Genomic DNA, 27408 nt, shown 5'->3' with positions numbered 1-27408 from the left:
GTGAGGAGGATGGTGCTGGCCTCTTTTCAGTGGTGGCCACTGATAGAACTCGAGGAAATGGCCACAAACTGAAGCACGTGCGACGTGCTCTAGGTGACCCTGCGTGTGCAGGGGGGTTGGACTAGATGATCTCTAGAAGTCCCTTCCAACCCTAAGCATTCTATGATTCTATATTTCATTCTATGATTCTACGACAGGTCTTGAGTTAATTCTCAAAACAAACAAACAAACAAAAAAAAAAAACAGGAAGACTCGATAGGGCTGTGCTGGGCCAAGATAAGGCACTGTCTGTCCCACTGGAGGAAGTAACGGGAGAACAAGCATTACTGCCTTGTACAAAACGTCTCTGTAGCACTCACTAGCAGCCTGTCACTCCATCTTCTGTGCTTCAGTTATTTTAGGAAGGGACAATTATATTAACACTAACTTTTGATAGAAAAAAAGTTATGGACAGATCAATTCTGACCACACAAATATGTACTTTATGCAAAGTACTGATATCTTAACAGATGGAATGATAATGAGAGTAAATTAACACTTACCAAGCAAATAGGATTTCATCCAATATTCCTTCTCTGACAACAGGACTACAGAGCACCAGATGTCTCCAATTATTTTGGCAAAATAATTCCTGGATTCATAGCTTTCCCATATCTATCATCTCGAGATAAATACTTCAGATTAGAAGCTAGTCCCTTCTCCAAGAAGAAATTCCACAATCCAAAGATGACTCCTTAAAGTCTTACCAACAGATGGAAAAGGCCCATTTTCTACTCACTAAGTCTAATTGTTCGCTTCACTGTACATCTACTACGCTCTCTAGCAAAACACCCACGTACTTTGTAAAAACAAACACAAAACAGCTAATTTATTTCATGATACAGCATGAGAGGAGCACTGAAATATTTCTATTCTGGTGTTGGACACTTGTTATTCATATATAGGTACACAAATACAGTATACATGTAATAATAAAGGGGACATATAACATTTTCCTTGCATGCCAGATAAGAAGAGAAGCCTTTAAAGTTTAAAAGTGTTCCACCCCACCCTTGCATTAGCGTGACACATAGCAAGAATGGTCCTGTACCTGGAGGACAAGGATCAGCACATGCTACATGCCACACCGCTGCCAATTCAAGGGGTCTGCATTTGCTTTATGTGATCTGGGCTAAAAATCCTTAAATATGAGAGTTCACTAGCTGCTCTGCAGCAGCCATTCAGCCTGCAATGTGACAAGGCCTACTCTCTTTCCTGAGAAATACTCAAGACAACAGGAAGCAGCTTGTTTTAAGAGTTACTGTCCAGTGTGTAGAAGGGATTCAAAGCCATTAAAGTGGCTTCTTTGGACAGAATGCCTATGAGTGGCTGTTAAATCTAGTCTCACATGCTAAGCAGAGCGCAGAAGTATTCTCCCATCTATCAAGTCCTTAAACCTCAAATTGCCAAAAAGGAGGGGAAAACTCTACTTAAAGGTTCTTTCCAGTCAGGCTCACTCCTATGCTCATTCCCAGACATCTCTTAGCGGCCCCCATTAAAGACAAGATGCTTAAGAAAGTCCACTTACTAGGTGTGAATCATGATGGTTGCTCTTAACTCAGTGAACATTTTTGTTTCACTGAGGGGAGGAGAGAGGGGTATGAGGGTGACAAAAAAGGAAAAAAAAAAAAAAAAAAGATAAAACAACAAAACTCACACACAAGTTCCTGGAATTCCAAGTTTTAACACTGCACTGCAGAGACACTCAACTCATCTGAAAGGAAGGGCACTGAGCTCATCTAACTTCCCTACCAGTTCTGAAAACAAGAGAAATTCCCCACACTTCTCTGTTTTAGAAAAGGCCATCTAGGAGGAGTCAGACGAAAGAACACCAAACGGGCTAGTAGGACGTGTGCCAAACACTTATCTAAATTTTGCCAAAGGTACTACCTGTAACACTGCTTTAGAGGTCTGCTTAAAGCAATTCCTCTCCAGATGGACACAGCTTGATGATGGAAAAAACTTACTATGCTCTCTTCCAGTGTGCAGAGAAACTGAAAAGGCAGGAATGTCTCAGATAAAACAGCAAAACCAGAGCTGTCATTTCCCCCTCCTCTCAACTTCCTTTTCAAATTAGACAAAGCCCCAAATGCCCATGCTAAAGCAGGCCACATATCATGCATCAAGAAGTCCTGCATACATTTGATGCCGTTCAAGTAATATATCACAAATCTATACTTTGTGCAGTAGATTCCCTGCCAGGCAAGCTCCAGATGCTTAATTAGCACCTCAGTGTCACAGACTATATCTCGCAAAGTAACGCCACAGGCGAACCCCACACATACAGCAAGCACAAGACAGTAGTCATACGGAAAACAAGGGAAAAAAAAACTACACCTTTTTCCACTTTACCACTTTAGCATTACTCATTCTGGGAGAGCTCAGTGTTACAAGTAAGCTCTTGGTCGAAGGACCCTCTCTGGAAATCTAACCATGCCCTTTTGCTCCAAGGGGGAAGCTGAAGAGACCTGTGCATTACAGAACACTGAAGAGAAGCTCTGGTCAGTTTGCTGCTTACATAGTGCTAACACAGACAAGTAATTCAGAGCTAGGAAATTAACTAAACTAACTTCAAAAGTGTGGGATATAGAATCACTAAGGAGCATCACACAGCTCTCTTGCATGCTGTTTTAAAGGAAAAACACTTATAGGTGGTATTCCTACTGAAAAGGTCATCTGAAAAATTGTCATTGACTACGGTTACATGTTTAAGAGAACAATGTGCACAGGAACATGAATGAATTGGAACTTCACTTGGCATACTGCAAAATTGTCTTTTTTTTTTTTTTCTATCTGAATGATCAAAGTTGACATGACAAAATTGACATTGCAATGACATGATATTGATTAAGAGACTTAGGGTCTACTAAGTTTAACAGCAACAGTACCGTGTTCTTACACCACAAATCTTATGTATGGGCTTTGCAGTATATTCCTTCTGAAATTCTATCAGCCATGATCCAGAAGCCCAAAAAGGAAAAAAAAATGAAGAACAAAGAATAAGCACAAAGAATGAAGCACAGAATTTAGTTACGTAAAACTTCTGCACTCATCTGGGTCTGGACATACCTTGATATTTTCCCAAGGACGCAGAGGGAATCCATACACTCCTCTGAACTCAATTCTGTTGCAACTTTTATACCCTCGACAACTATTAAACTTAATAAACACTGCAGACACCTAAAACCTGACAGAGTTAAGGGTGTTGAGTACTTCAGATTTGTTGTTGTTGTTCACTCAGATCACACATCCAGGAACACTTCAGACTCTGATACACCAGGGCCAATCACAGATGTAACAAGTTACTGCACATGAGCTGGGCCACGGTGCCACACACACTCTGATCAAAGCAAAAACAAGGCCAAAGTGCCCACCGTGCTCTTCACCTACATGTTCTCAGTGTAGAGGGAATACAACATACTGTCACAACACTGGAAGCACGCAGAATAAAGCGATACCAAAATATAACAGAGCTGTGCCTGCAATAAAGCACTACGTATGTCCCTCCACCCTCGGGCTGGGCCACGCTGCCCCAGGGCAGCGCGGATGCTCCCTGCCTGCCCGGGGCTCCCCGGGCCGCGGAGGGCACGCGGCGGAGGGGGCGGCAGGAGCCCCTCACGGCGGGCAGAGCGAGGCGGCTCCCGCGGGGCTCCGGCCGCGGCGGGCTGGGAAGCGGGACCCCCCGACGCACGCACACAACCCCCAGCCCCTCTCGCCCGCCGCTCGCCCCACGGCCCGGCCGGGCCCGCGCCCCGCCGCGGGCGGAGCGGCCGCCGCAGCCCCGCGAGCCGCGGCCCGGCCGGGACAAATAAGGAAGTGTCGGCGCTGCCCGCGCGAGCCCTGCCCGCCGCCGCCGCTACCTACAGAGGCCGGGCACGTCGAGCATGTTGGAGACGCCGCGGTCGCACATGTCCACCTCGGGCTGCCCCTTCTCGCGGCTCTCCTCCACGATCTTCTTCAGAGACTTGGACATGCTCTGCATGGACACAAGCACCGTGAGGCCGGGAAGGGGCTGCGCGCGGCGACAGCCCCGGCGCCGGGAGCCCGCGCGCCGGGCGCCCCCTCCCACCGCATCCTGCCCCGCCCGCGACGGCGGCCGCCCTGCTCGCGCGGAGGGGCGCAGCGGCGGCCCGGGGCACTCACCGCGGTGCCGGGGCGCGGGGTGGGACGGGACGGGATGCGATGGCTGCTGCTGGCGGCCGCTACCCGCTGCCCGCCCCGTCGCGCCGCGCCGCCACCGCGTGCGCAGGCGCGGTACCGCCCTCCCGGGGGAGGCGGGGGCCCTGCCCGCTCCTTCTAAGGCGAGCGCTTCGCAGCGGCCGTTCCGCCCACAGCTGGGCAAGGTGCTACTCTGCCCGACCAATCAGTGCGCGGCCTGCATGCCCGCCCTCTGGCCATTGGCTGAGGCGGGCTAGAGGAAGAAGTGCTCTCGCCAATGAGCGCGCCCCGTCGCTGGCGGCGGGGTTTTAGGTCGCGGGGCACCAGAGGGCGGTCTGGGCGCATGCGCAGTAACGGCGACCAACGGCCGCTGTGGGGCGGGCAGGGGGCGAGAAGGGGGAAAAAGGGGAATGGGCAGAGAGCGCGGAAGGGGTTACCACGGGTCCCGGTGGCAACAGCTCTTTGAGCCCGGGTGGTGGCTTATTTCTAAGCTGAACCACCGAGCCCACTGGTTTACATCTAGAAAAGTGAAGGACCTCTAATTAACTTGATGTCTGAGGCTGATCAATCCTTTCCTATTCGGATATGCGTAGTAGTATGGTGCCTCTAATAACTATCACGGGCTTAGACATCTGGTCTTTCTAAAGTACAGCACTAACGCTAGCTTTCATTCCTTCATCACTGGGAAAGCACTTTACAAATGCAAACCCTAGAAGATAGATTGCGGATGTGTCACCATTTCCCCCACGCGACAGCAGGGAGGAACGTGTTAGGACACACTTATCTACAGCATGTTCTTAGCAGAAGCGATAGTTCCTCGCTCCCGGGGAGGAGTCTGGAGCCTCAGAGGTGGCCGCTGGTCAGAAATACTCCTGGGAGTGTGACTTAGCTTTTGCTGTTCTAGTAACATAAGGATTTAATTCTGGGCTGCACTAGCACATTTATCTTTGAATGGCATTCAGACAAGTGGAAGACACAGCCGGAAGAACTTCTATTTATTCAGATTGCTCAGGGGTACAAGCATTCCCTCAGATTTATAAGCCAATGATAAACAGTTCCTTTTTAGTGGCAGGGATGTGAACCTGCATTGCCTTCATGTCTAAGAAAGTGCCCTGATTGCCACCAGCCACTTGTTAGCCCTGGGTGTTTGGACGTTGTCTGAGCTATGATTCCAAGCTGCCAGCAGAGCCACTAGCCTTGCTTCATAAAGAACGATCACCGGCTTCGTCTGGTAGCGAGGAAGGCTTTACCAAGATTTAATGCCTATAGTTGTTCCAACAAGCAGATAAAGCACACATGCCTGTGAAAAGATGTTGCCACAGAAATATGTCTCTAGGGCAAATATGAAGTCTGTATTTGGTCTATTTATCCACATGCTACCTCTGCCACAGGCACTTAATCACACCTTACTTAACGAACATACTCCCTTTACTTGCTTTTGACAAAAGTGCATTTTTTACTATCTGCTTAATCTTATTATCATATTATTGTGTAAGCAGTTCATCTATCAATCACACCTTCTACTTCGGTTAATGCTTTAGCAAACCCTTTATATGAGGGAAGGGTTCATATTAGTTGTATGAATCCTCCATATTAGTTCATATGCCAATCAGTAGATTAGTGAGGCCTATATTGGATTTGTCAAAGAGAGAATCCTGTCTGTTCTTTTCAAAGGTGTTCAGCTCCTCATGAAGCACTGAATATCATTTGGATGAGAATGAGCAGGAAAATAAGTATGTATGACTCACTATCCAAGTATCAGGTCATTCACTGATTTTGAAAATTTAGTCTTCAGTTCTTCCATTAGTACTTACGAAACCTATGACAGTGCATTAACACTCTCTCCCCTCATTTATCCCCCACCTTTTCCCAGTACGTTCATTTCTCTCTGAACCCCATTAACCCCAAATATTGTCAGCTCCCTTTTTTACCCCCTAGCTACATGCTGCCTGTTCTGACAGGCTGCTAAGTCAGCAGCCAGCCAAAGACATAACCAAGTACATGGTGGTTGAGCTAACAGTAAAGCCTTCCTAGAATGCCACTAATTTAGGTCTCTCTTTACTCTGCAGCTGCTATTTTGGGGTTTATGAAATAACTAGAAAATATCTTTGAAGACTGCCAGATCTGTTCCAAATTTGATACAGGCTTTAAGTGGTAGTAAAGCAAGTGTATGAATTCTTTGGGGAGAAAGATGCACATAGACAGACATGCCTTCTGCTCTTAGGAAACCAGGTTAAATATACGGAATTTAAGGTAGCAGCAGAGATTCTTAGCTTGTCACTGTGCTTCAGCAACTCTTAACATTTTGGTGCCTGCCTCACTCACACTTTTTAGCTTCTCTCTATGTTTGGTGACAGCGCATGGGTCTGTGACCCCTAGGTGCCATCCACCCACTTTGCACTTCCATCCACTAGTGAGGGCACAGCTCTAGGTGGAGGTGCCTTTTAGCAGATCCTACATTTCTGTTTGCAGCATAATGCTTTTTGCTACCTAACTTGCTGTTCTAATTAAAGCCTTATCTTTCTCCTTCCCACAGAAGCAAGATTTTCCATGAGCTATTTCCATGAACCTCACAGGTTCATTGAGTTCATGGTAGTATGATAGACCTGCCAGGGTCTACATACCCGGGTCTACATACTACCATACGACGTCCCTGCTCAGACCTGCCACTGCCAACATGCAGTTAAGAGGAGAGAAAAGCGACTCTCAGCACTTGTTCCTCACAGCCTGCTCCAAGCTCCACCGTGAGGAAAGGCCCAGACAGCTAGGTCTGAGATTAACAGACTTCTACTAGACTATGGCCTATACTATATTGTCAGATACCAAACATTTTAAACATGTATTTGTTAGTAACCCTTTATTGTTGTTATTGTTGTTACTATGAAGAGTAGTCCATGCTATGCATTTTCATTAATCTTGATTTTAATCGGGACTGCAGGGTAATTCTGTGGTTTTGGATTAGCAGCTGACAAATAATTACACTAAATAATTCATTCTGATGCCTAGGACACTTGTCTTAAGTAACTGTGGGAAGCTCAGACACCCTCCTTTGCTTTATCAATCTATTGGTAACTGTTTTTCAGCCAAACTTACTTTGTAAATTTAACTACTATTGGGTAATGTTCACCCACAGGATTCACCCACAGTACATTTTTTAGCAAATTAACTGCATGCTTCTCCTCTCTTTAGTTCAAATAGCTATAGACATAATCCCATTCTTCTGTTATTCTGCTCATTTTACTATAGAATCCTATCACGCAGGAAATACTTTTCAAAAATAACATTGTAGATCTTTTGATGCTTATTTTTCAAATCCTAGTCTTTGAAGTGGTTGCTGTTTATAAACATTTCCTAAAGTAAATATGAATAAAAAATAAAGAATATAAATAAAGAATAAAACAGTGTATTTAGGAACATGCACAAACAGATTTGCATGGAAGTTAAAAAGGTGCAGGCCCTGGAAAGTGAAAAACATGTGTATTCATAATCTGTGCTTTGTCATTTACAGGGAGGATTTTTGTACTCATGTAGATAATACAACACAGATCTGTGATATTCAGAGCTACCACATTATTTCTAAAGCAATAACATGCACAAGCATAAAAACAGAAGTATTCAATTGGTGCTGCAAAATAAAACCATGAATCTTCTAAACAAATATTCTGTATCCTTAATTGGATTGTACTGTACGCTACAAATAACTTAGCAGTTTCTCGAAACATTTTTTAAAGTTGCCTGTTTGTTTAATTGATCTGTTTTATTTTGCCGCACAGTCATTTTAAAGCAAGCTAAAATGTGTTTTAAATCACACCTTACCTTGCACGACAGAAACATGGCTCAGGAACAGCTCCCTCCTTCAAGGGCGTCCCCTTTAACACTTCTGCAGCGGCGTTTCTGCCACGGCTCCGCACATTAAATGTTAGAGGACAACAGTGTCTTACCTTGTTCCTGTTTTTTTAAAGAATGGGATTGATAATTTACTCTAATTTTAGACTTTGACTATTTTTGGCAAGAGTCAGTTGGATTAGATCAATTGGACCTTGTACCAACAGCTTCATTCAACGGTCCTCATGAGCATAAATCCTCTGCTGGGCTTTCATTTTTTCTAAATCAACTCATGCATTTTACTCACTTAAAATCTGTATTTTTTGTGTGTTTGTACCATTTACCAGAGCATTTGTAACCTTTAAAGGTACACCAACCACTAGTTAGTGCTGGATTTTTTGCCCCCAAAGTCCAGTCCAGGAGTTTATCATCTGCATCAAAAAACTGCCAGAAAACAATTAATCTGTTCCAGTAAGAATCATGATTTTCCTCTCAGTGAAATCAACCTCTTTGAAATTCAGATTTCAGTAAAAACTAGTGAGTTCAACAGCAGATTCCCTGTACAGCCTAAGGCTAAAGGTCGTATTACAAAAATGTGCCTCCTGTACATGACAGGTTGCCGGATGGTACCTAAATACTCTTCGCAAGGTCAGAGCTGGGTGAGCCTCGGGTAGGCTAATATTTCAGTCTTCAGGAAGCTACACTTTGTGTCAATAAAGTGTATCACTCATATCAGTCTAAATCAAGGAGCCACTAACAAACTTCATCCGTTAAAACCACACACACACATTTTTATTAAGTGTATTTGTCAATTTTACTCCTGTCAAGGCTGAGGTCCAACGTGTGCTGGAGGAGTTGTCATTCCTAGGGACATGGTGCAGTTCTAACAAGGCATAATTCCTCCCTCAAAAGGTTTGATCAGTTCAAGGTGATTTGATTTTTAAAATGTGATTTTTTTTTGTTGTAATTTGGAGGGATAGACACTGCAGAACATTATCTTATGAAAAAAGCACTATGTTTCAAATATTAACACAAGCACAGTTTCACAGTACATAATAGTTTATTTTGAGTACAACAGGAAACTCTAAATTCATAAAAACTGTACTTAAAGCATTTTTAAAGGCCTTACTTTGGTTGCATGATAATAATCAGATTTCCAAGTGTTATTTAATGTGTACAGTTTCTTCGGTGCAGCAAGGAATAGGAACATACTTCTCATAAACAGGGTTCTAGCTTGTCCAACTTAACTGGAATCCTGACGGCAAAGTCACATACTCAGCATGGAATTTTATATGGACTTGGTGAGATGTAGCAGTAAAAGGTGCAATGTTTGTATCCTAAAATTAAATACAAAAAAAAAAAAGTGTGTAAAACTTTTTAGAACACCAAGATCCTATGGTAAAGCCAAATACAGCACAAAAGCTAAGGTCCAGATAGGGTCACAGGTTGGAAGGGACCTCAGGTCTGTGCTAGGTAATTGTGGCCTTTCACCCATAGGTGTTTCAAGCGAAGCAAGGAAATTCAGGGGAAAATTCCCCCGCTAGATGTCACTGCAAGGCCTGCGTTGAGCCGCTGCTAAGGGCCCCAGGAGCCTTCCCCTCTCCTCGCCTGTGGGCAGCCCGTGTCAGGACCGGGGAAACGGTCTGGAACACGATACATAGAAGCCCATCTTGAACGCAGGGACACCGCAGGCAATCCTTACCATCCCACAGTACGGCCCGATGGACGGATAGCTGGCATCTGGCCCGCTGTAAAGGACCAGGTAGTTGCTGCTGCAGTCCCCCGGGTCATCGATGCTGATGAAGTCAAAGTTCACCGTGACGGCTCGTCCCGCGGGCACAGTGATGGTCCACGCACAGTCCGTGTTGTTCTGGTACGTGGCAGGGTAGCTGGGACTCGCGAACGAGCCCGTGCTGCCGTACAGCGTTCCCCCACAGCCTGGAAATGGACACTGTTACTTAGCTCAGGAGGTGCACGCGGGGCTCTCCCACTATGGCATAAGTATTTGCCCTGGAAAGCACTGAGTGACACCATGAGCTGGAACAACAAAGGTGGATGTATGAAAGGAGACAAAAGGAGACAAAGCTGAGGCTCCAGCTTTAATGCTCTCCGAGGAATATACAGTGTACATTAGACCATCACTGACTATTAAAAAAGAAAAAATCCTGAAACACCTTGGAGCAGGATCCAAATTTTTAAGTCAGACCACTCAGATGAGTGCCCAGCTACTCAGTTAGAGACAAACTATCTTGGGCTGTTTTGGAAAGATGAGTAGTGAAGAACCATCATCTAATAGAAAAGAGCAGAGAGCTGCACAGACACAACCATGCTAAGTCAAAGCACAGGCCATCTCCACCAAAATTCAATCTCCAGCAGTGGGCAGAAGAGGCATTGACAGAAAGGTAGGTATATAGGGTAAGAATAAGCATGTGGAGATCACTGCCCAGGTTACTTTCAGTCTCCAGCACTTTCCAGCTTCCAGAGAAGGCATCTTTGTTTTTAACAGTTTTTATCATATTTGCCTTCCATGAATTTGTTCAGTTACCCCTCGACTGATTTGTAACATCCTATAGACAGTTCTACAGCTTAACTGCATGTTGTGTTAAAAACCGTTTCCAGAAGAAGAATTGTTCAGAACTATATAAAATTTATGGGTGGAATTACTTTGTTATTATATCCATACCACTCGGTGATGAAGTCCAGGTAATTTCATATCCATCATGAGCCACTGAAGCATCACTCTTGAAACGAAGGTAGACAATATGATTTTTAGGGAAGATGGGACTGGGCACAGTGTTTCCACAGAACCTGCCGAGTAGTGGTGATCGCACTTCACTCCCATTTCTGACCTTCAAGGGATAACAAGAAGCACTGTCAGCATTAAATACCTGTACAAATTATACACCAGTACAATTGTGCAGTTATAAAAGCACAACAAAAAGTGTACATGGAGTTGCCTGCATGCTATAATTGTCATCTTAATAGTTTTATTTTTCCTACTAGATCCTGTTATGTAGAAGGAAAAGGAGATGTAACTATTCGGAGCTTTGCAAGCAATCCCACAGAACTACCATCATCATGGTAGCTAAATTTAACAGTGGTACATCTCCTGGATATTAAAAATTACTTGATTACTCAGTGGTTAAGATGTGCTTTTGAATGTAAGTCCATGTTCTACTTTGAGAAATGTCAATATTCCAGATGAGAAAATTAACATTTTGCCCTACAGACTGCTCCTTTCCTGGTCACATTAAGAGACAGATCATATTACATAGCTCAGAATTAATCTGATTTTTTTTTTCTGAGCTGTAATAATGATGATGATCAGATCCATTGCCTGAGATGGTAAGAAGGATAAGAAAGGACAGCGAAGTAATTACTCTGCCACAGACATCTGATTTTTGTAATCTGATTAAAGAATAGGGAAATCTTCAACAACCATGAAAGAAACAGTAAGAATTCTGCAGGAGTCTACACTTCTCCTTGACTTCAGGTGCCTTTGTACCTGTACCATGCACTTGTTACTACAGCTTAACTATCTGCTCATTTTTCCTTTTTTTTTTGGAAAAAACATCAAGTATATAGACTCTATTGCTGTATATATGTATATTCAGTATAAAAATACTGAAATTTATAGCTTACTGTTCATTCACAGATGTTAACATCAAAATAAAAAGCATCCCCAACTTGCTCTGTAGCTGCATAACAGCAAAAAGACCTAAGTGAAGATGTGTTAACTGATAATAAAACCACATATTCATTTGTTTTAGACCTGCATATTCTTTATCCCCTTCTTATAGTACCTGACCACTTTCAGTGTAAAACCGCAGCAATAAATTAGTTCCTAATGTCAATTCACCTTAACTTTGATACAATCCTATTAATGTCCTATGGCTTCATCAGGCTTTTACTCAGACCCAGAGAGTCTATATACTTGCTTGATACCTCTAGGAAGTCATGGGAGCATTGGATGCTGTCCTGCAGACTGAAAGCATGGAAAAAGAGAGAAATTGTGTGATTCACTGGAGCTCTCAGAACAATAGAACAGTCCATATTATTGGGGTGAGGACCAGGCCAGCCAGGGCTCTTCAGATAACCAAATGACTGGTTATACTCTCTGCTGCAACCTTAAAGAAAACAAAACAAAACAAAAAAATAAAAACAAAAAACAGAAACACATAAGGATTTCAGAGGTCTGTATTTTTTTTACTATATGAAGCTTGTAAAGGAAATGGTTGACAGATGTTTTAGACATTTCTCCAAGCTCACCTGCAGCTTGATAGGTAAATCTAACTCCATTATTTATCATATATTCATCTGATTTGAAAGTCACAATGGCAGTCCGATCATACGAATAGAACTCAGGGACAGAAAAGGTTTCAGTGCCACAGAATCTATGAGCAGATCCTTGGCTGCGCTGGAAATAAATACATATCACAATTTCATTTAGTGATCTAACATGGCTTTCTGCCTATCAGCTTCAGTGAACCGATCTTTCAGCACTTACACCAGTTATGCAGTCACATGTTAAAGTTCTCACAGAAATCACTTACTAATGTCTCAGCATCTTACAGGCCAATATGATGAGACACAAGTCAAATGTAACAGTATTTTCATGGCAAGATAAGAAACAATGAAAGTAGGTAATATAATGGATGCAGACTTTTTTTCCCCTGATGCCTTCTACAGAAACCCTTATTGGGATGAATATTCATTTTTATCAAAGTTCTTGCGTGGAAGCAAGTACAATCAATTTATGAGAACCTGTCATTGGGCAGTACTTTCTGACTGTTAGGTTTGGCATCTGTAGTGCTTGGTGCAACAGTGGAAATTTGTGTAATACCAAGCTGAATTCAATGTGCATAGTATGCTCCCATGAAGTCAATGCACCAGCTACCTCATCATGCTTTGGATGTACCCCTTCATCTAGAATAACCAACGAATCAATTCCTAAGCAGTGGCCTTCCGCTTTGCAAAGTGTGAGGGGGGCTGGTTGCGGGTAGCTGTGAATAGAGCACAGTATCAACTGCAGGTTTCCTACCATTGGTGAGGCTTGGAGCTCTAGGTAGTTCTGAGAACAGTCTTGGTTGGCGTGGAGGTGGAAGGTCTCCACCACCAACCTGACCTGCTGCTGCGGAGGGGCATCAATGATCCACACACAGTGGGTAAATGGTGGATACGCATTTGGGAAGTTAGGTGACGTTGCAGGCAGGGAAGTAGAAGTTGCATTATGTGTTCCTCCACATAGTCCTGTTTAAAATAGTAATAAATGCATCAACATTACCAACTGGGGAAAAGGGCTTACCTACAAAGATACACTGAACAGTGTGCTTTTGCACTTACCTGTAGCTCTGTAGAGAAAATGGTAAGTAGAAAACATTCAAATGCCATGTCTGTGTATGTCTCAAAACGCAGATAAATGCCCTCTGTAACATCGGGACACCCCTTCACAGTGTGAGACTATGTTACATTATGGTCTGCCAGGCCCCTGCTGCTAGAGGAGGCACCAAAGGGTGTCCAGCAGTGCTGCCCTGAGCTTGCTTATGTTGGATGCTCTGCAGAGCTACGCTGAGGACTCTCTTCTCCCCTCCCTGCACCTTCTGCCTATAATGAGTTTTGATGATTTTGTGTTTAGGTGTTTATTTCTCCATAGGAGTCACAAAAATATACATTACATATCTATGTAATACATACACACATAATACATAAACATGAATCTATATATACTTACGATCCACTGTGGTGTAAGTAGCATTGAAACCCTCTCTTTCCACAGAATTATCTGTGATAAATTTCACAGTCAAGAAATTACTGGAAGACAGAAAAGGAGCTGGCATCATAGATCCACAGTACGTGCCAACCAAATTGGCATTTTCATTATCTCCATCATATAGCTGAAAAAAGAAAAGCATTTAAAACACTAATATTTTGGCACAACAAACAAATAAATAGAAATCAAGTTCTCTGACTCTTCCCAGACATTACAATTTCTCTCACTTGAAAGCACAGAAGGTGCTTTTGTGCTTTAACTGGATGTTGTTGCTGGCTACAATTCTCCACCATCAAATTAACTAATTAGGGTGGATGGTGTAAATCCCATTATGGGACATTCTGGTCTCATTTTGGCAAATCAGTCAAAAAATTATTCTGATTGGTGGTTCTGCTTTCTTTTATTTTTTATGTGGAAACTCAAACATTTTTCAATGAGATAGGTTGTATTAATCGAAATGTAGAATTCATTGCCATTTGCATTGAGCATCTCTAATGCTCAGCTGCCTCCCTAGCCATCTTCTGGATGGTTAAGGTCTTTGTGGACCTTTTTTGGGAGCGCTGTACTATGTATCCTAATTTTTATGTACTTATCACTGGGATGGCTTTCAGAGGTGAGCATTTAGCATCAAGATTTACTTATTCAAAGTTTAAAAAATGAAAGTGTTTTCAAGCAATTTGGTATGATAATGAAATCTTCATGCTTACTTCCTGAGTGCTTCACTTCTGGGTTGTTTATATTCTGTGGATTACAAACTCGTTTATATAGGTGGTCGGAGGACAAAAGCTTGTCCCCATAACAGTCAATGTCAAAACTCTCATTGGCTTCCAGAAAGGCAGGATTTCATCTGTGGTAGCAATCTAACCCACTGAGAAATCATAATTATATTAACTGAATTTCTTCATAAAGCCATTTCCTATTAATTAAGTTTTAACCTCAGGGTAATATTTTCATTGATACGTTCTTGTTAAGATACATAAGTATCTTACTTTGACATAATCATATCGGCAAGTACGCGCAGACTGTCCTTCGAGGGCAAATGAAGTGAAGGTGAAGTGGATCCGTTTATTTTCAGGTGCAGTTATGATCCATACACATTCCAGATTTTTCGCATATCTTCCATCCATGGAGAGTGGAGAGCCAAAGCTATAAGCTGAATTTGTCAAGTAACCACCACAGCCATGCTGAGGCCCTGTTAAAGAGCAGGTTTTTAAAAGCAATTCCTGGCATTCATGTAATATTCAAATATTTAATCTCGAGATAGCAGGTTTTTTCCACATCATAAAATATTACTACTCCATCTCACAAGGACTATTTGAATGATTAAGATACTTACAACACAAACAGCTTTAGGTAGATATAGCTTACAATTAAAGCTTGTAGAATTAATAAAGGCAAGACCAAGAAAATACAGAATGAGTGATTTACTCCACAAATCTTTGGCCTTCTTTATTACCAAATTTGAAGCTAAAACTCTTATGACTGAAATGAATCCTGAGAAACAAAATGTGATGGGTTAAGAGTGCATTTTTGCTTGCTTAGGAAGAGATTGCTTAAAGAAATGTGATTAGTGGAGGCTAAACAGCAAATTATCACCATCAGGCTCATGTTGTTTTGTTGAATATGAAATATGTATCTGCTCCAGAAATGTAGCCTCAGGTTTTTTGTTTTCTTTTGTTTTGTTTAAAAAAAAAAAAAGAATGTAAGAAGTCAGAGGACAAAAATTAAATAGCAGAATAATGATTAGAAAGTATTTTAATTTAATTCTTACCTACCACTAACAGTACTTGAACAGTAGGGGTCACTGAATTGTTAACTTTCAAAATCTGTTTAAAAATCGAGTGGTTTATTTGGGCAGTACCCCTTTGTTCCAGTGGCATTGAATTGGGCAGTCTATACCTGGGACCCAGACCCAGATTTCCCTTTTCTGGCAGTGTTGAATTTTGTGGGAACTTACAAGTGAACAACCCCTCTGAAAAGGAGGCCACTTTTCGTTAAGTTTTCCACGTGCAGAGCTAAATCTGTACCCGTAGCTACCCCTTGTGAACAGCTGAAGTCTATAATGTTTGCAGTTACACTGAAATCAGTGACTTTGCACAAAACTATTACTCAGAACATAAAAATCCTGTTATTACATCTAATCACAATCAGACAAAGCCCACAAACTACCTGAAAGGATTTTCTTTACCACTTTTTAACTTTAGGCTCTCTCAGTCTCTGTGGGGTTTCTTGGCTGGTTATTTAACTCAGGAATTCAAATAAAGCGTGGGTCACACTCTGGTATTTGGCTGAATCTAATAAAAAGTGCTTTTAAAGTGACTCAGTGACTGCAAGCAGGCTGGTGTCTCCTGCACTGAGAGCTTTGAGAGGAGCTGGAGAAGCAGAAGATGCCTGAGCTGTGGATTGGCCTCGGCAGGGACACTTTCAGAGTTCATTTGCATGCGTAAGACATGCCTTTCCCTCTGGCCAGCACGCACTGACTTCACCTGGACACACTGATGTATTCCTAGTCACAGAAAACTGTGACTTAAGCATTGCTTAAGCTCCAGTATTACAAAAGATCACTCTGGAGTAAAATCAGCGCCCAAGCATCAGGATTGCATCAGTAACCACAGGTTGGAAACAGCCCAGTCCGGCAAGACTGTAATGGTTAAACCAGAGTGACTAAATATCACCCTGCTCTACTAACCCAAGCCAGAAAAACTCCACCCTAAAAAGGAGTTTGTTTAAAACAAAAATCTTAATAACATGGGATTCAAGCCTTTGTTATAGCTAGAAATGAGCAGAAGAAACTCATTACAGGAACACAGCGAGAAAGGCAGGATTGTAGTCCAATTTTGTGGGCTGTTCTAGTAATGAAATCAGAAACTTGCAGAGGTGTTAGTGTAATTCCCATGCCACTGCAGAAGCTGAAAACAACAGCAAGGGAAATGTAACCAATAAATCATGTTGTTATCATTATCCTGGGAGGTGGGAAAATACCAGACAAGAGGGTGCCAATTGCACTAAGAGGGCAATTGGGCAATTTTGCTCTATTTTTCTCTGGGCTGACCCTTCTGCATGCTTTATTCTTAAGGGGTGCTTCTTGGGGCTATTTCCTGCTCAACATGTTGGACCTCATCCATGCAATATACCATTAAGTAGAGAATCATTAAGCATAGGGCAATGTCCAACCCTCCAGTCCTGCAATATTGCAGGACTAGTGATACACAGCAGTACATCGACTCTACTGTGACATAGGTCAGACCATCTTACAAAGCTTCCCTTCCCCTTTTCATAGTTAGAGTTGCAAACATGCCAGTCAGAACATTGCAACAGGAGCTGGAGCATTGCCACAAGCAATGCAACAGGAGAGGTTTCAGTGTTGCTTGGCTCGTGCTTTTTTTTGGATATCAAATGTCTGGATCCTTGCAATAGTGCGTTTCACTGTGCAGCTATGAAGACAGCTCAGATGACAAAAAATATAGATGTGAGCGAGCCATGTGTGTACAGCACTTAAAATGGACCTGAAAGGGAAGAAACAGGCCAAACCCTCATTAAAAGAAAAATCATTCTGGCTAGTTGAGCCAGTAATAGCATCTAAAAGGAGATAAATAAATAAATAAAGGTATAGTTTACAGTTAATAGATATGTGGTTTCATCATTAGCTTCCCCAATGCTAAGCCTGTATAGCTAGAGTCAAATGGTAACAAAATAAATGGCTAGACTGGAAGCCAACCAAGATATGCAATAGCCCTTCATTGGGCTAAATAAAAAGCAGCCCTTGCTGAAAAATCTATTCTTCTGCCTTTGTATTTTTCGGTACTAATCATCATTACATCTGATTGCAGCCGCTAAGAGTTACTGAACAGCAAACCCACATAAGACTACGGTAACTCCCACAAGCGAAGAAAGAACCAACTGCTTAACAGGGGAGAACTCGCCGTAGCACAGAAACATTATTGTGCTGAATTTTAGCCGGGACGCAATTCATTGTTTTAAAAATTATCACCATTCCTGGATAGAAGGCCGTGTAGAAGCTGTCCATCCTGCCACCATTGATATTCGTTGTTGGATAACACAACCAAAATTCAGCTAAAATTCAGGCAGAATCTGGATGGAGAGTTCTGTTGTAGAACAGCCTCTTTGAAAAAGATCTCCATTTTAGATATTAAAAGCTAAGCTTGACACAAATAATGAGAAAAGCACTTTATAGAAAAATCTTTGCATGGGCAGGTAGATGGACTATGTGCCTGACAGTGTTATTTCTCTCTCTGATTCCTTATTTTAAATAAAAATCATTAGGTCACTTTAAATCAGATGATAGTGGTTGTGTCCTCCTGATTTAAAGCTTGCCAGGGAGTGCAAATTATCAGAATAACTAGGACACGCACTGCCACCATTCATTATTTTTGTTTGAAAGCATTAGCGAAACTAAAAGGCTGAGGAACCATTCAGAAAGGAAGGAATTGAAGATTCCCTATGGCAAATAAAAATAATTACAGCAGAGAGCAAGCACATGTTTCTAGTTACATCCTCTAGATATGAAACCAAGATGAAGATGAATCTTTGAAGCTGCTGCCTTCGCAGCACAGCCAGGGTAAGGATCATTTATACAGGTATAGGCTCAATGAAAGGGAGTCTACAAAATAGTTCTAAATTGATTGGAAACTGCCAAACTGATGGCTCTTCAAAACACCACAAACTAATTTTGCTGTCCTCTTCTTACCAAGTAGAGCAAACACTATACATGTCTACCAAAAGACAACACAATTCAAAGAACTATTCTAGCTCTGCTTAAATAGAGTCAAAAGCCTCTTTAGAGGCCACATCTGATCTCACCTAAAAGCATCCCTGGGAGCTCCAGGCTTATTTTTGATCTGAATTAAAATTTAGAGAAAGCCAGGATTAGCTCTGCCAAGATCCATGCCTCTTTCCTTAAAGGTCTTTAGAAATTCCAGCGTGGAGAAGAGGCTGGGCCATGCTGTAGTACTTATCTCACAGCTCTGTGGGACTGTGGCTTCATACAGTACAACTCAGAACTGTGTAAGGTTGGAGGGAAAATCCTATTTCCATAATTCATCTCATGACAGATTGTGAAGGTGGAAAAACCTACACAAGCTGAGATTTCCAGGTTAGTTCTAACACTTGGTAGCGGCCGTATAGACATTGTCACCACAGTGCCAGTCCTGATCTGCAACATTTCAGGGAGAGATTTCAAAAAGCACGGGGGTCTTCCCTTTAAACAGAAGGATGTTTTGTCTGAGCTGGTGGCATGGCCATGGTGCTAGCGGGGACACTTAAGACTGCAAAACACACGGCCTGTGCAAGAAGGATATCACCAATGCAGCCAGTAGAAGTTCATATTCGTATGTTTTTCCTGGCTATTGGCTCATCCCAAGTTAAACAGCCAAAGCCTGGCACTCAGGCAAGCTCTCTGCCAACCTGCTCTACTCTCACAGATGTCTCATCCTATTTATCTTCCTGATACTTGTCTAGGAGACGAGAGGCAGACGTGCAGTCTGGCCTTGTTCTAATACTTTCCTCAGAAAAATTGTTAACTGAATTACCGTATTTGTTGGCATTGCAAGTATCCAGGCCTTAGCAGATCTCTTTACAAAGCAAACCAGAAATGTCTGCATTGCAGTACAGATTTTCAATGGAGGAAGTTATTGACTTTAGTGAAGCAAAGGCAATTTATGTCAGCAGAGATTTTTAGCTGCAGTTGTGTGAAGTGCCTTTATTCTGAACATCTCACCATCGTTAACCATTTAATCACTACAAGTTAATCACTCTGTCTAAAAATAATTTTTCAACTCCTCATTTTTCTAGATTAGTCATAAATTTCATATTTAAAATGTCTAACTCTTTTCTTGCCCATCTAATTCTAGTATGCTGAGCATATATTTATTTTATGTTAAGATAAGGAATGTCACAGATATGAAATAACTGACGTTTCAGAGACATATGTACATTGACACTTAGTTCAACAGATGTGGGTTTTTTTTCAGAGATACTGAGATGTTTTTTAACATTACAAATGTTTTCTAAATTTTATCAGATATCAAGCCGATGCATGCTGATGTATATTTTTAGCTTATTAAAGTGACAAGATATTAACAGTTTATAAATTGATTATTTTATGAACAGATATTGTGAGCTTGTTGATATTTGTATAAACTATAATAAGATTAAGAAAAGATAATATTAGCCATGCTTGATTCATTGTTTTAATAGATTAAGATAATCACGGTTAAGGCACAACAATGTAATGAATCTGAAATGTGTAATATATTTGATATAAAATTATGTGGAATAAAGGCCTAAAGAAAGTTTTGCAAACACACATCTGAGTTGGAAGAAGATTCCTTCGCAGCTTGACCCTCTCTGCAGACCCATGCTGTAAACTCATGTTGGATATCTTGATCCAACCTTCAGAAGCTCATGGGCTGTCAGATCTCTGCCAGGCACTGCTGCTTTTGTGAAGGTATGAGAAGACACACTCACTTCAGCAGAAGTGTTCACGTGCCCTAGTCGAGGACACCTGCTTCTATGACTTTTTGTTGGAGGAAGAAAAATTTTCAGTAAACTTGAGAGTCAGTTGCACTCAAGCCTCCATGTCCTTTCCCAAAAAGGTCACTGGCACTGACAGCAGCCACTAAAATCACATTTTTTTTTACATTAATCAGTACATTGAAATACTGCTGGTAGTGTGTGAATTTAGCAATGATCCACAAAAGAGGACCTTACCCCTACCTATACGGTACAATGATCAAACTGATATTTTACAACTTCAAATGTCCATTTGGATCTTGAGGTTTCAGAGATTCTAAACAATCCAAACAAAATCAGTCAAAACTGGGTTTGACAATCATTTCTAAAAATCTGCATCTTGAAATCCAATCCAGTGAGCTAGGCTTTTGGTTCACAATACAGAACTGGATTTAGAACTACATTAGCCAGAATTTTGTCTTGACAAAACAGAATAGCATAAAAGTGCTGTCAGAATTCTACTGGGTCAGTATTTTAAGAGCACATTTTAATTTAATCAAGGGACTGCATAACAGTAAACCTATTAGCAACAGACACTTGGTGCATTGTATTGTATTCCAAACAGGAAACGGGTAATCTAATATACATCTAATAGAAAAAGAAAGAAGACAGATGCCTCTGGGTAATTTATCAGGTAAGCTACAGATCATTTTGTTAGGAAGGAAAGCATATAGATTATGATATTTTCTATAATATGCATACAGGATTATTTATGTAAGTTAGCTTTTAATGCATTTGTAGTATATCACATAGGAAGACTTATTTTTTCCAACTTTTTTCCTTCCAAAAGTTTATCCACTTGCGATTTTTTCCTAGGCAAAATCTTTAATATTCAGAAATGCTCATTTGAATAAAAAGTACTGAGGGATCCTTGGGGGAAAAATGGACAAAAGGAGAACAATGTGACTGAGAGCAGGCTCTCCCCGCTCTCTCAGAGGATGGGGTGGTTAAGGACTTTGCAATCCAACAGCCTAATTGTTGCCAAGTTTTGGAGGCATTTCTGCTGCCGTAGAGCCTGCAACAGGATTTTTTTCTCATTGTTGCCACCCTATTCTTCTTGCCTGTCTCTATCCGTCTGTTTTCTCTTGTCTTGCATTTAAATCATAGGCTTTTTGACAGCAGATTGTTGCTTCACCCTGTGTCTGTATTGCGCCTAGCACCGTGGAGTCATGGCCCGACAGCAGTGCAAAGGAAGGGATGATCTTGGTATTAATACAGCACTGCACTGCTCTTGCACAAAGTATCAGTGTGAGCGTCTGCACACTCACCAGGAGACAGTGCCAGAAAGGAGAGGGGACAGAGCAGACTCCAGCTTGAGGTCGAGCAGGATTTAGGACTGCAGAAATGAAGCAGACAGGAAGCAGGAATAAACCTGACCTTCTCCATCCCACCTTCCCTCACACACCCAAAAGCAAGTACCAGCTTTGCCTGCATAGTGTGAGAAAAGCTCCGGAAGAGCTTCCCGGCACAACAACTTTGCTTCTTGCAAACTCACGTGGTTTTCTAAACCACAGGGTCCCTTAGATCCTTTTTCTGATCATTTAGGATGGGATATATTTCGCATAACCCAGACAACGAGGTTATGCAGACCAGCAGAGAGAGCTGTCAAGCAGAAATGATGTGCTCTTAGTAATGTCACAGCTACATCTCTTAACAGGGGTTGCTGACTCTAAAAAGAGCCTTGGTATCAGGATCCTCAGAGGAATCACCAATTGGGGCGAGAAGGTCACCCTGCTACTAGGTGGGAACAGACAAAAGTGCCATTTATCACTAAAGCACAAAGTCTCTGTTACCACAGCAGGGACAGCAGAGACCAGTGCAGGTTGTGTTCCTGCCAGACAGGATCAGCTGAAAATCTGAGGTCTCCTCTTGTAGTGCAGGAGCAGGAGAGCTTTGGCCCAGTCACAAGCTGAGACCTGCAGCCCTCACTCTTCAGGAAGAGACCTTAGCTCTCCTTCCTTCACAGAGACATCTGATGTAATGAAATCTCCTAAGCTTGTATCGATTTATCTCCTCTCCTGCTTTTATTGATTGCCTACAGGAGCACACGCTCACTGTGGTAAGGAGGAAAAACTCTTGTTTTACAGAACGAGAATGGAGACGGGAAAAAGGTCAGCAGTAACTAAGGCAAGAGTCTTTTTTTCCATAAATCTCATGCTTACAGCAGGCTGGGATCACCTGTCAGCTCAGTTCACCAGCTTCACAAGAGAGCCTCTCCAGCGACTCCAAGTATGAGGCCACTAAGTGTCTTAGCAGCTTAGCAGCAGGGTTACTGCTGTTAGGAGCAGAGGAGGTCACTCAATTTATAAGCCCTCAGAACTACACCAACATGGGCCATATATTCCCTTGCATCTAATGCTCTATATCATAAGGATCTATTTCTAAGGAAATACATTTCATAAAAAAAGGAAATATTGCTATACTGTCACATTAATGTTATGTTGTGCTTTCTGATAGTTTGCCTTTTCTGCATAGTGGGGGGAAATTCAGTGTTCTAGTGGGTGCAGGGTGAGCCCTGCTGATTTGTTTTAGTTAAAACAGGCATGTTTCTCTACAGGAATTGCAGGGTTTAGCTCTCAGACTGTAGATCTCGCAAGGCTTCCGTGGGCTTCCTACTTCATCAAGTCTTTTCTGTCTCACCACACTGGTTATCAGATTGATTCCCCTCCCTATTAATAATATTAACAAGAGATGAACAACAGATAAGCCCAGCTTTTGGCAGTATTTCTGAGAGAAGCCTTATCAGGAAAAAAATTGGAAGAGCTTGTAAAGAAAGGAAATTGTTTAGTTTAGTTTCCTACAAAAGGGTATACTGTTTCTGCTTGTTTCTTTCCAATATATAATCAGGGTCACTCACAACATTAAACAGAGTGCAATAATTACGTTATCCAGTGGTGCTTCCCTGGGGTAGCTACAGAATAATGGACTCTTTGTCATCCATCGGAGAAGGAAGCTTGCTGTTGCTTTGCAGATCCATATTCCTTATCCAAGAGATTTATCATTATTGTCATCTGATTGTACTTATATTCTTACAAAACCACATGGGGTTTATCTTTTGACAGACACACAGAGATACTGTAAAGCAGCATTTAGAACAGCAAGCTATTGGATCTTTGTGGTTTAGTTCTCTTTCACTTTGAAGAAGAATCTCAGACCTCATTTTACAAAGATCTATCACTTTTTTTTCCTGGCTCTATTGCTCAGAGAAGTCAAACTGCAGGACTGTGACTCATTTTTTTTCCTTTTATAATACACTTTTATATTTCTTGGCCATTCTGTAGTATCATGAAGCTGTTGGGATGCCTGAAGGCTGTGTGGTTTACTCCCTGTGGCTTGCTTCCACAGAGGAGAAAGAGGAGCTACCATTAAGCGTCTCACCACCAGGGACTCTTCGTCACACCCCACACCTCAAGCAGGGCCATCTTTTCCAGCCTGCAACTCTGCTGCCCCTGAATAAGGGCTGCAATATAACAACCTTAAGCATCTGTAAAGATGTCCCTCCAAAAATGAGCCTAAAAGATAATAAAGTTTACTCATAAAAGGCTTATCCTCACTCTGGGAAATAATCAGACTTCGTACTGACTCGGAAAGCTTGGCTTGTTTTCTGCTGTGTGTTTAAGCAGGCTCTCTGGCAAGCTGTGTAAGTGAAAATGAAGTCAGTGGCTAAAAAAGTTGACTCTAGGCCAACAGGAAGAGCAAGAGCTTGAGGAGTTCTTGATGATCTCACCCTGCAAACATGGACCCATGGCTGTGGGGGATCTCTGACAACTGACACCTAACAGCTCAAAAACAGTGACAGATGAAACAACACTACATTGCTTGAAAGAAAAGTCCACAAGAATGAACTTAAAGATTTTTGCAGCAATTGCTTAGAAAGAAGCAAAAAAAGAGTTAATAACAGAAATGACCATGAGGTTGTGTGGGAATATTTTTCTTGGCAAAGACTGCAGAACCAGTTATTTTCCTTATCTGTAAATACTTTCTCAGACTGTATCAAACAAGAAGTCTCTGGCTAGGGGTGGGAAGGGGATTCAGTGACTCAGCAGAAGACTATGTTGGTCCTGCCACAAAGGCCTTTCATGCTGAACTATCTGAGTGCCAGCTTTGTGAAATGGACAATTGCTTCTTTCTAGATCACAAGAACATTGAGTTAATTACACAAGAAACTTGTAGTGATGACACGGAATCAATGTACATGTAAAGACTATTTGCTTCTTATCGTTCCATAACAATTCAGATCTAATAAGAAGGTAAAAAAATGTCCCTTTCCACACAGAACTTCAAAATAGAATATTGGTTTAAATCTTTTTAGGGCAACAACGAAGTTTTGGCGAACTTTTGTGTTCATCAAAACAGATTTTATGACCAATGCCTTCTCGGTGTGATCCCACTTATGTGGGGGATAACTATTCAGAGTGATCCCAGAAACGAGCAGAAATCAGGACAGTGGTACCTGGTGGTGCTCCCCGTTTTAATTCATTTTAACAGTTTAGTTTTTAAAAAGGTGTGAGCAGACTGCAAGGAAGTGGGAATGAAGGATGGATGGAAAGGAGGCATCTACAGGGCATCACCAAGCTGCCACTAGAGACATATGAGAGTTCACAAGTTATGCCAGATTTCCTGCAAAAGTTGGGTACTGCTAAGCCCTCAGTCACTGAAGAAACCTCTGTGCCTTCAGAGACACAGGAAAAGCTCAAGCAGAAAATAAAAGAGCCAGGGCTGGAATGCAGAGATCCCATAATCCCAGTCTTTTGCCTAGTCAGTTCAAGAAACTAAGAAACCTTTTGCTTCCAGCCCATCTGGTGAGCAAGGCTGTTGCAGCTACTCACCAAAGAAAATTACTTCTCAGCAGATGCTTGAGGTTACCAATCTCGTAATATTCTTACCTAAGGTCTCCCTGAAAGATGCTTTCCATCCCCTGGCTGCTCCAGAGAAGTCAGTCTTGAACACCAGGAACAAGTTACTGCTGGAACTCTTGATATTTGGGGGCAGTTCTGACCCACAGAATTTGCCAAGGAGTGCAGCATGGTTGTCTGAGCCATCATATACAGCCACATAATCCTTGTAGCACGAGGGAGACAATTCAACCTGGAAGCTGTTGAATCTGCAGAATACACTTAGAGCTTTAGAGTACAACATTTCCATTTTAATCTATGTAAAATTATATATGTTTTTAATGCTTGAATAAAGGTATAAGTAATAGCGATGGCCAAAGCTGTACATAGATATCACATTCCTGTTCAGGCAGACAAGCAAGCAAAGCTACAGACTGCATGGCAGAACAACACAACCAACCAATCTCGAAGAAACTGGCCTCTCACAAGACAAGCTGTAAGAAACTGGCCTCTCACAAGACAAGCTGTCAGCCCACGTCAGCTTGCTGGGAAGAGGGAGACCTCCCCTGTGCAAACATACCCTCCCTCACTTCTGCAAACTGCTAACACTGCGATTTCCTTGGGCACGTGAGAGGCATACAAAATTCAGGCTCAGACTGCAGACCAACTGCGTCTTACATTTAGCTGAGGAATGTCCCCTTTGTTCACAATCAGCATATATCTGGCAGAAGAATATATATATATATATTTAATTTCTCAGTGGCAACATTCTGTGGCAGCCAGATCTCTGCACACACTCAGGAGCATACATATCTTCTGGGTAGATATTATTACTAGGGCTGCAAAGCAAGTACTAGCTTTCTAACAGAATTCCAGTTTTTCTTATATTAATTCACAAAAGCCTCATAACCCTACAAAGGCTGACAGAATTTTACTAGGAGCATGAGCTGTATTTTTACAATTTCTTAGTCTTCCTTCTAATTAAAGTGGGAAGCTATGATTATGGTGATATTCTGCAAATAACAAGTAACTGAGAGTAAGATATAAAGAAGCCTCAGGTTGATATGAAAGCCTTCAGTGGCAATTTCTCTTTTTAATTCAGCTTTCCCCTTGGAAAAGGAAAGACAGAGAGAAAACTATTAATTATTATTTTTAATTGGAATCAGAGTCTTCCCTGTCCCCTTGGCGACAAGTTGAATTTAGATTACATACTTGAGCGCGATGACTTTGCCATTTCCGACGGAGAGGTGGTACGAGCAGTTCATGTTGTTGTGATAATCTACAACTGAATGACCCGGACTGCTGATAATGCCAACAGAGCCATTGAAAATGCCACCACACGCTGCAAGGGAAGAAGGGAGAACCATTAGTGTCTGAATGCCAGCTTTGCCCTGACTCTATTATTTCTTGCAGAAGACTCTGTTAACCCTCTTTTAACCATGAGCAAAGGAAAACCCTTGATAAATTAGGAGCAGTCTCCACAACCATGCCTAGAAAAGTTAATTGCAGAGGTCTCTATGAAGCTGGACTGTGCAAGGGAAGACTGGGTGTGAGTACGTAAACTACAAGTTGTCTGGTCCATATCAAACAGCATTGAGCGTGTTTGTGCAGCAAAAGAGCCTGATTCGTCACCAGCTGCAATCAGAGCTTTGGGGAGCAGGAGGGTTAGGGGTGCCTCACGCCACAGAGTGAGTCAGGGGTATCCAGGGATATCCACAATCCCCACAGGCAGAAATCTGGCTAATGAGTGGGCAAAGAAATTCCCTCATTCAACTCCTTGCTCGACGATGTGCATGAAGGTTTGTCACTGGAACGGTGCAGGAGCAGGTCAGGCTCTGAGTTTAAGTGAAGCCAAGTTTAAGCTTGGCTCCTCAGGGTTGCACCCCGCGGTTGCTCATGGGGCCAGGATGTGGGCTAATGTTTTTGTTCCCAGCTCCAGTGCTGGAGGGAACAAAAAACGATTATAAAACCAGCTCTAATCTCCATTGTTAACTCGAGTCTTTATTTTATGGTCTTAACTTGGCAAAACAATGTTTCCCTGCGTCCTGTTGATAAACAGCTGAAAGCCACACAGAGCCTCTCATGTTTAAAGGCGATGCCCTTGCCCAGGCCACCAGGCTCGCAAAGGCCGCCCCGCGCGGGGCGCAGAGCCCCAGCTCCTCGGCCACGGCTCCGTCGGGAGCCCGCGTCCCTGGCAGCAGCAGGACCGCAGCCAGGAGGATAAAGAAGCAGCATTATTCTACGCTAGGA

At 42.3% G+C, this 27408-nt stretch overlaps 2 protein-coding genes across 4 annotated transcripts in view; both read right to left on the bottom strand.

Moving 5' to 3' along the window:
• Positions 1 to 8046, bottom strand: part of RSU1 (Ras suppressor protein 1) — a 105556-nt gene extending 97510 nt beyond the window's left edge. Inside the window, exons 1-2 of the mRNA XM_088524337.1 lie at positions 8014 to 8046; positions 3904 to 4015 (exon numbers count right to left, since the gene is read on the bottom strand). Of these exons, the coding sequence (XP_088380463.1) occupies positions 3904 to 4015; positions 8014 to 8031 (130 nt within the window). The 5' untranslated portion in view covers positions 8032 to 8046. The remainder of the gene's footprint in view (positions 1 to 3903; positions 4016 to 8013) is intronic.
• Positions 8047 to 9122: 1076 nt separating this feature from the next.
• The window catches only part of CUBN (cubilin), a 134123-nt gene continuing 115837 nt past the window's right edge, over positions 9123 to 27408 (bottom strand). For 2 of the 3 annotated variants that reach the window (XM_088524335.1, XM_088524334.1), the window contains 10 exons: positions 26371 to 26500; positions 25210 to 25427; positions 14782 to 14984; positions 13754 to 13916; positions 13064 to 13272; positions 12292 to 12439; positions 11968 to 12149; positions 10706 to 10871; positions 9725 to 9960; positions 9123 to 9359 (listed from right to left, as the gene is read on the bottom strand). In XM_088524335.1, coding sequence (XP_088380461.1) covers positions 9252 to 9359; positions 9725 to 9960; positions 10706 to 10871; positions 11968 to 12149; positions 12292 to 12439; positions 13064 to 13272; positions 13754 to 13916; positions 14782 to 14984; positions 25210 to 25427; positions 26371 to 26500 — 1763 coding nt within the window. In that variant the 3' untranslated portion in view covers positions 9123 to 9251. Of the gene's footprint in view, positions 9360 to 9724; positions 9961 to 10705; positions 10874 to 11299; positions 11324 to 11933; positions 12150 to 12291; positions 12440 to 13063; positions 13273 to 13753; positions 13917 to 14781; positions 14985 to 25209; positions 25428 to 26370; positions 26501 to 27408 lie in introns of all 3 variants that reach the window. The other variant, XM_088524332.1, reaches the window with a different exon arrangement.

This window comes from Tinamus guttatus, unplaced genomic scaffold, assembly GCF_059628265.1.
Source record: "Tinamus guttatus ecotype Peru unplaced genomic scaffold, ASM5962826v1 Tinamus_guttatus_pri_ptg000209l, whole genome shotgun sequence".
NCBI classification, from domain to species: Eukaryota; Metazoa; Chordata; class Aves; order Tinamiformes; family Tinamidae; genus Tinamus; species Tinamus guttatus.
The sequence above is the reverse complement of the archived record's forward strand: the minus strand, read 5'-3'. Positions and strand labels throughout refer to the sequence as shown.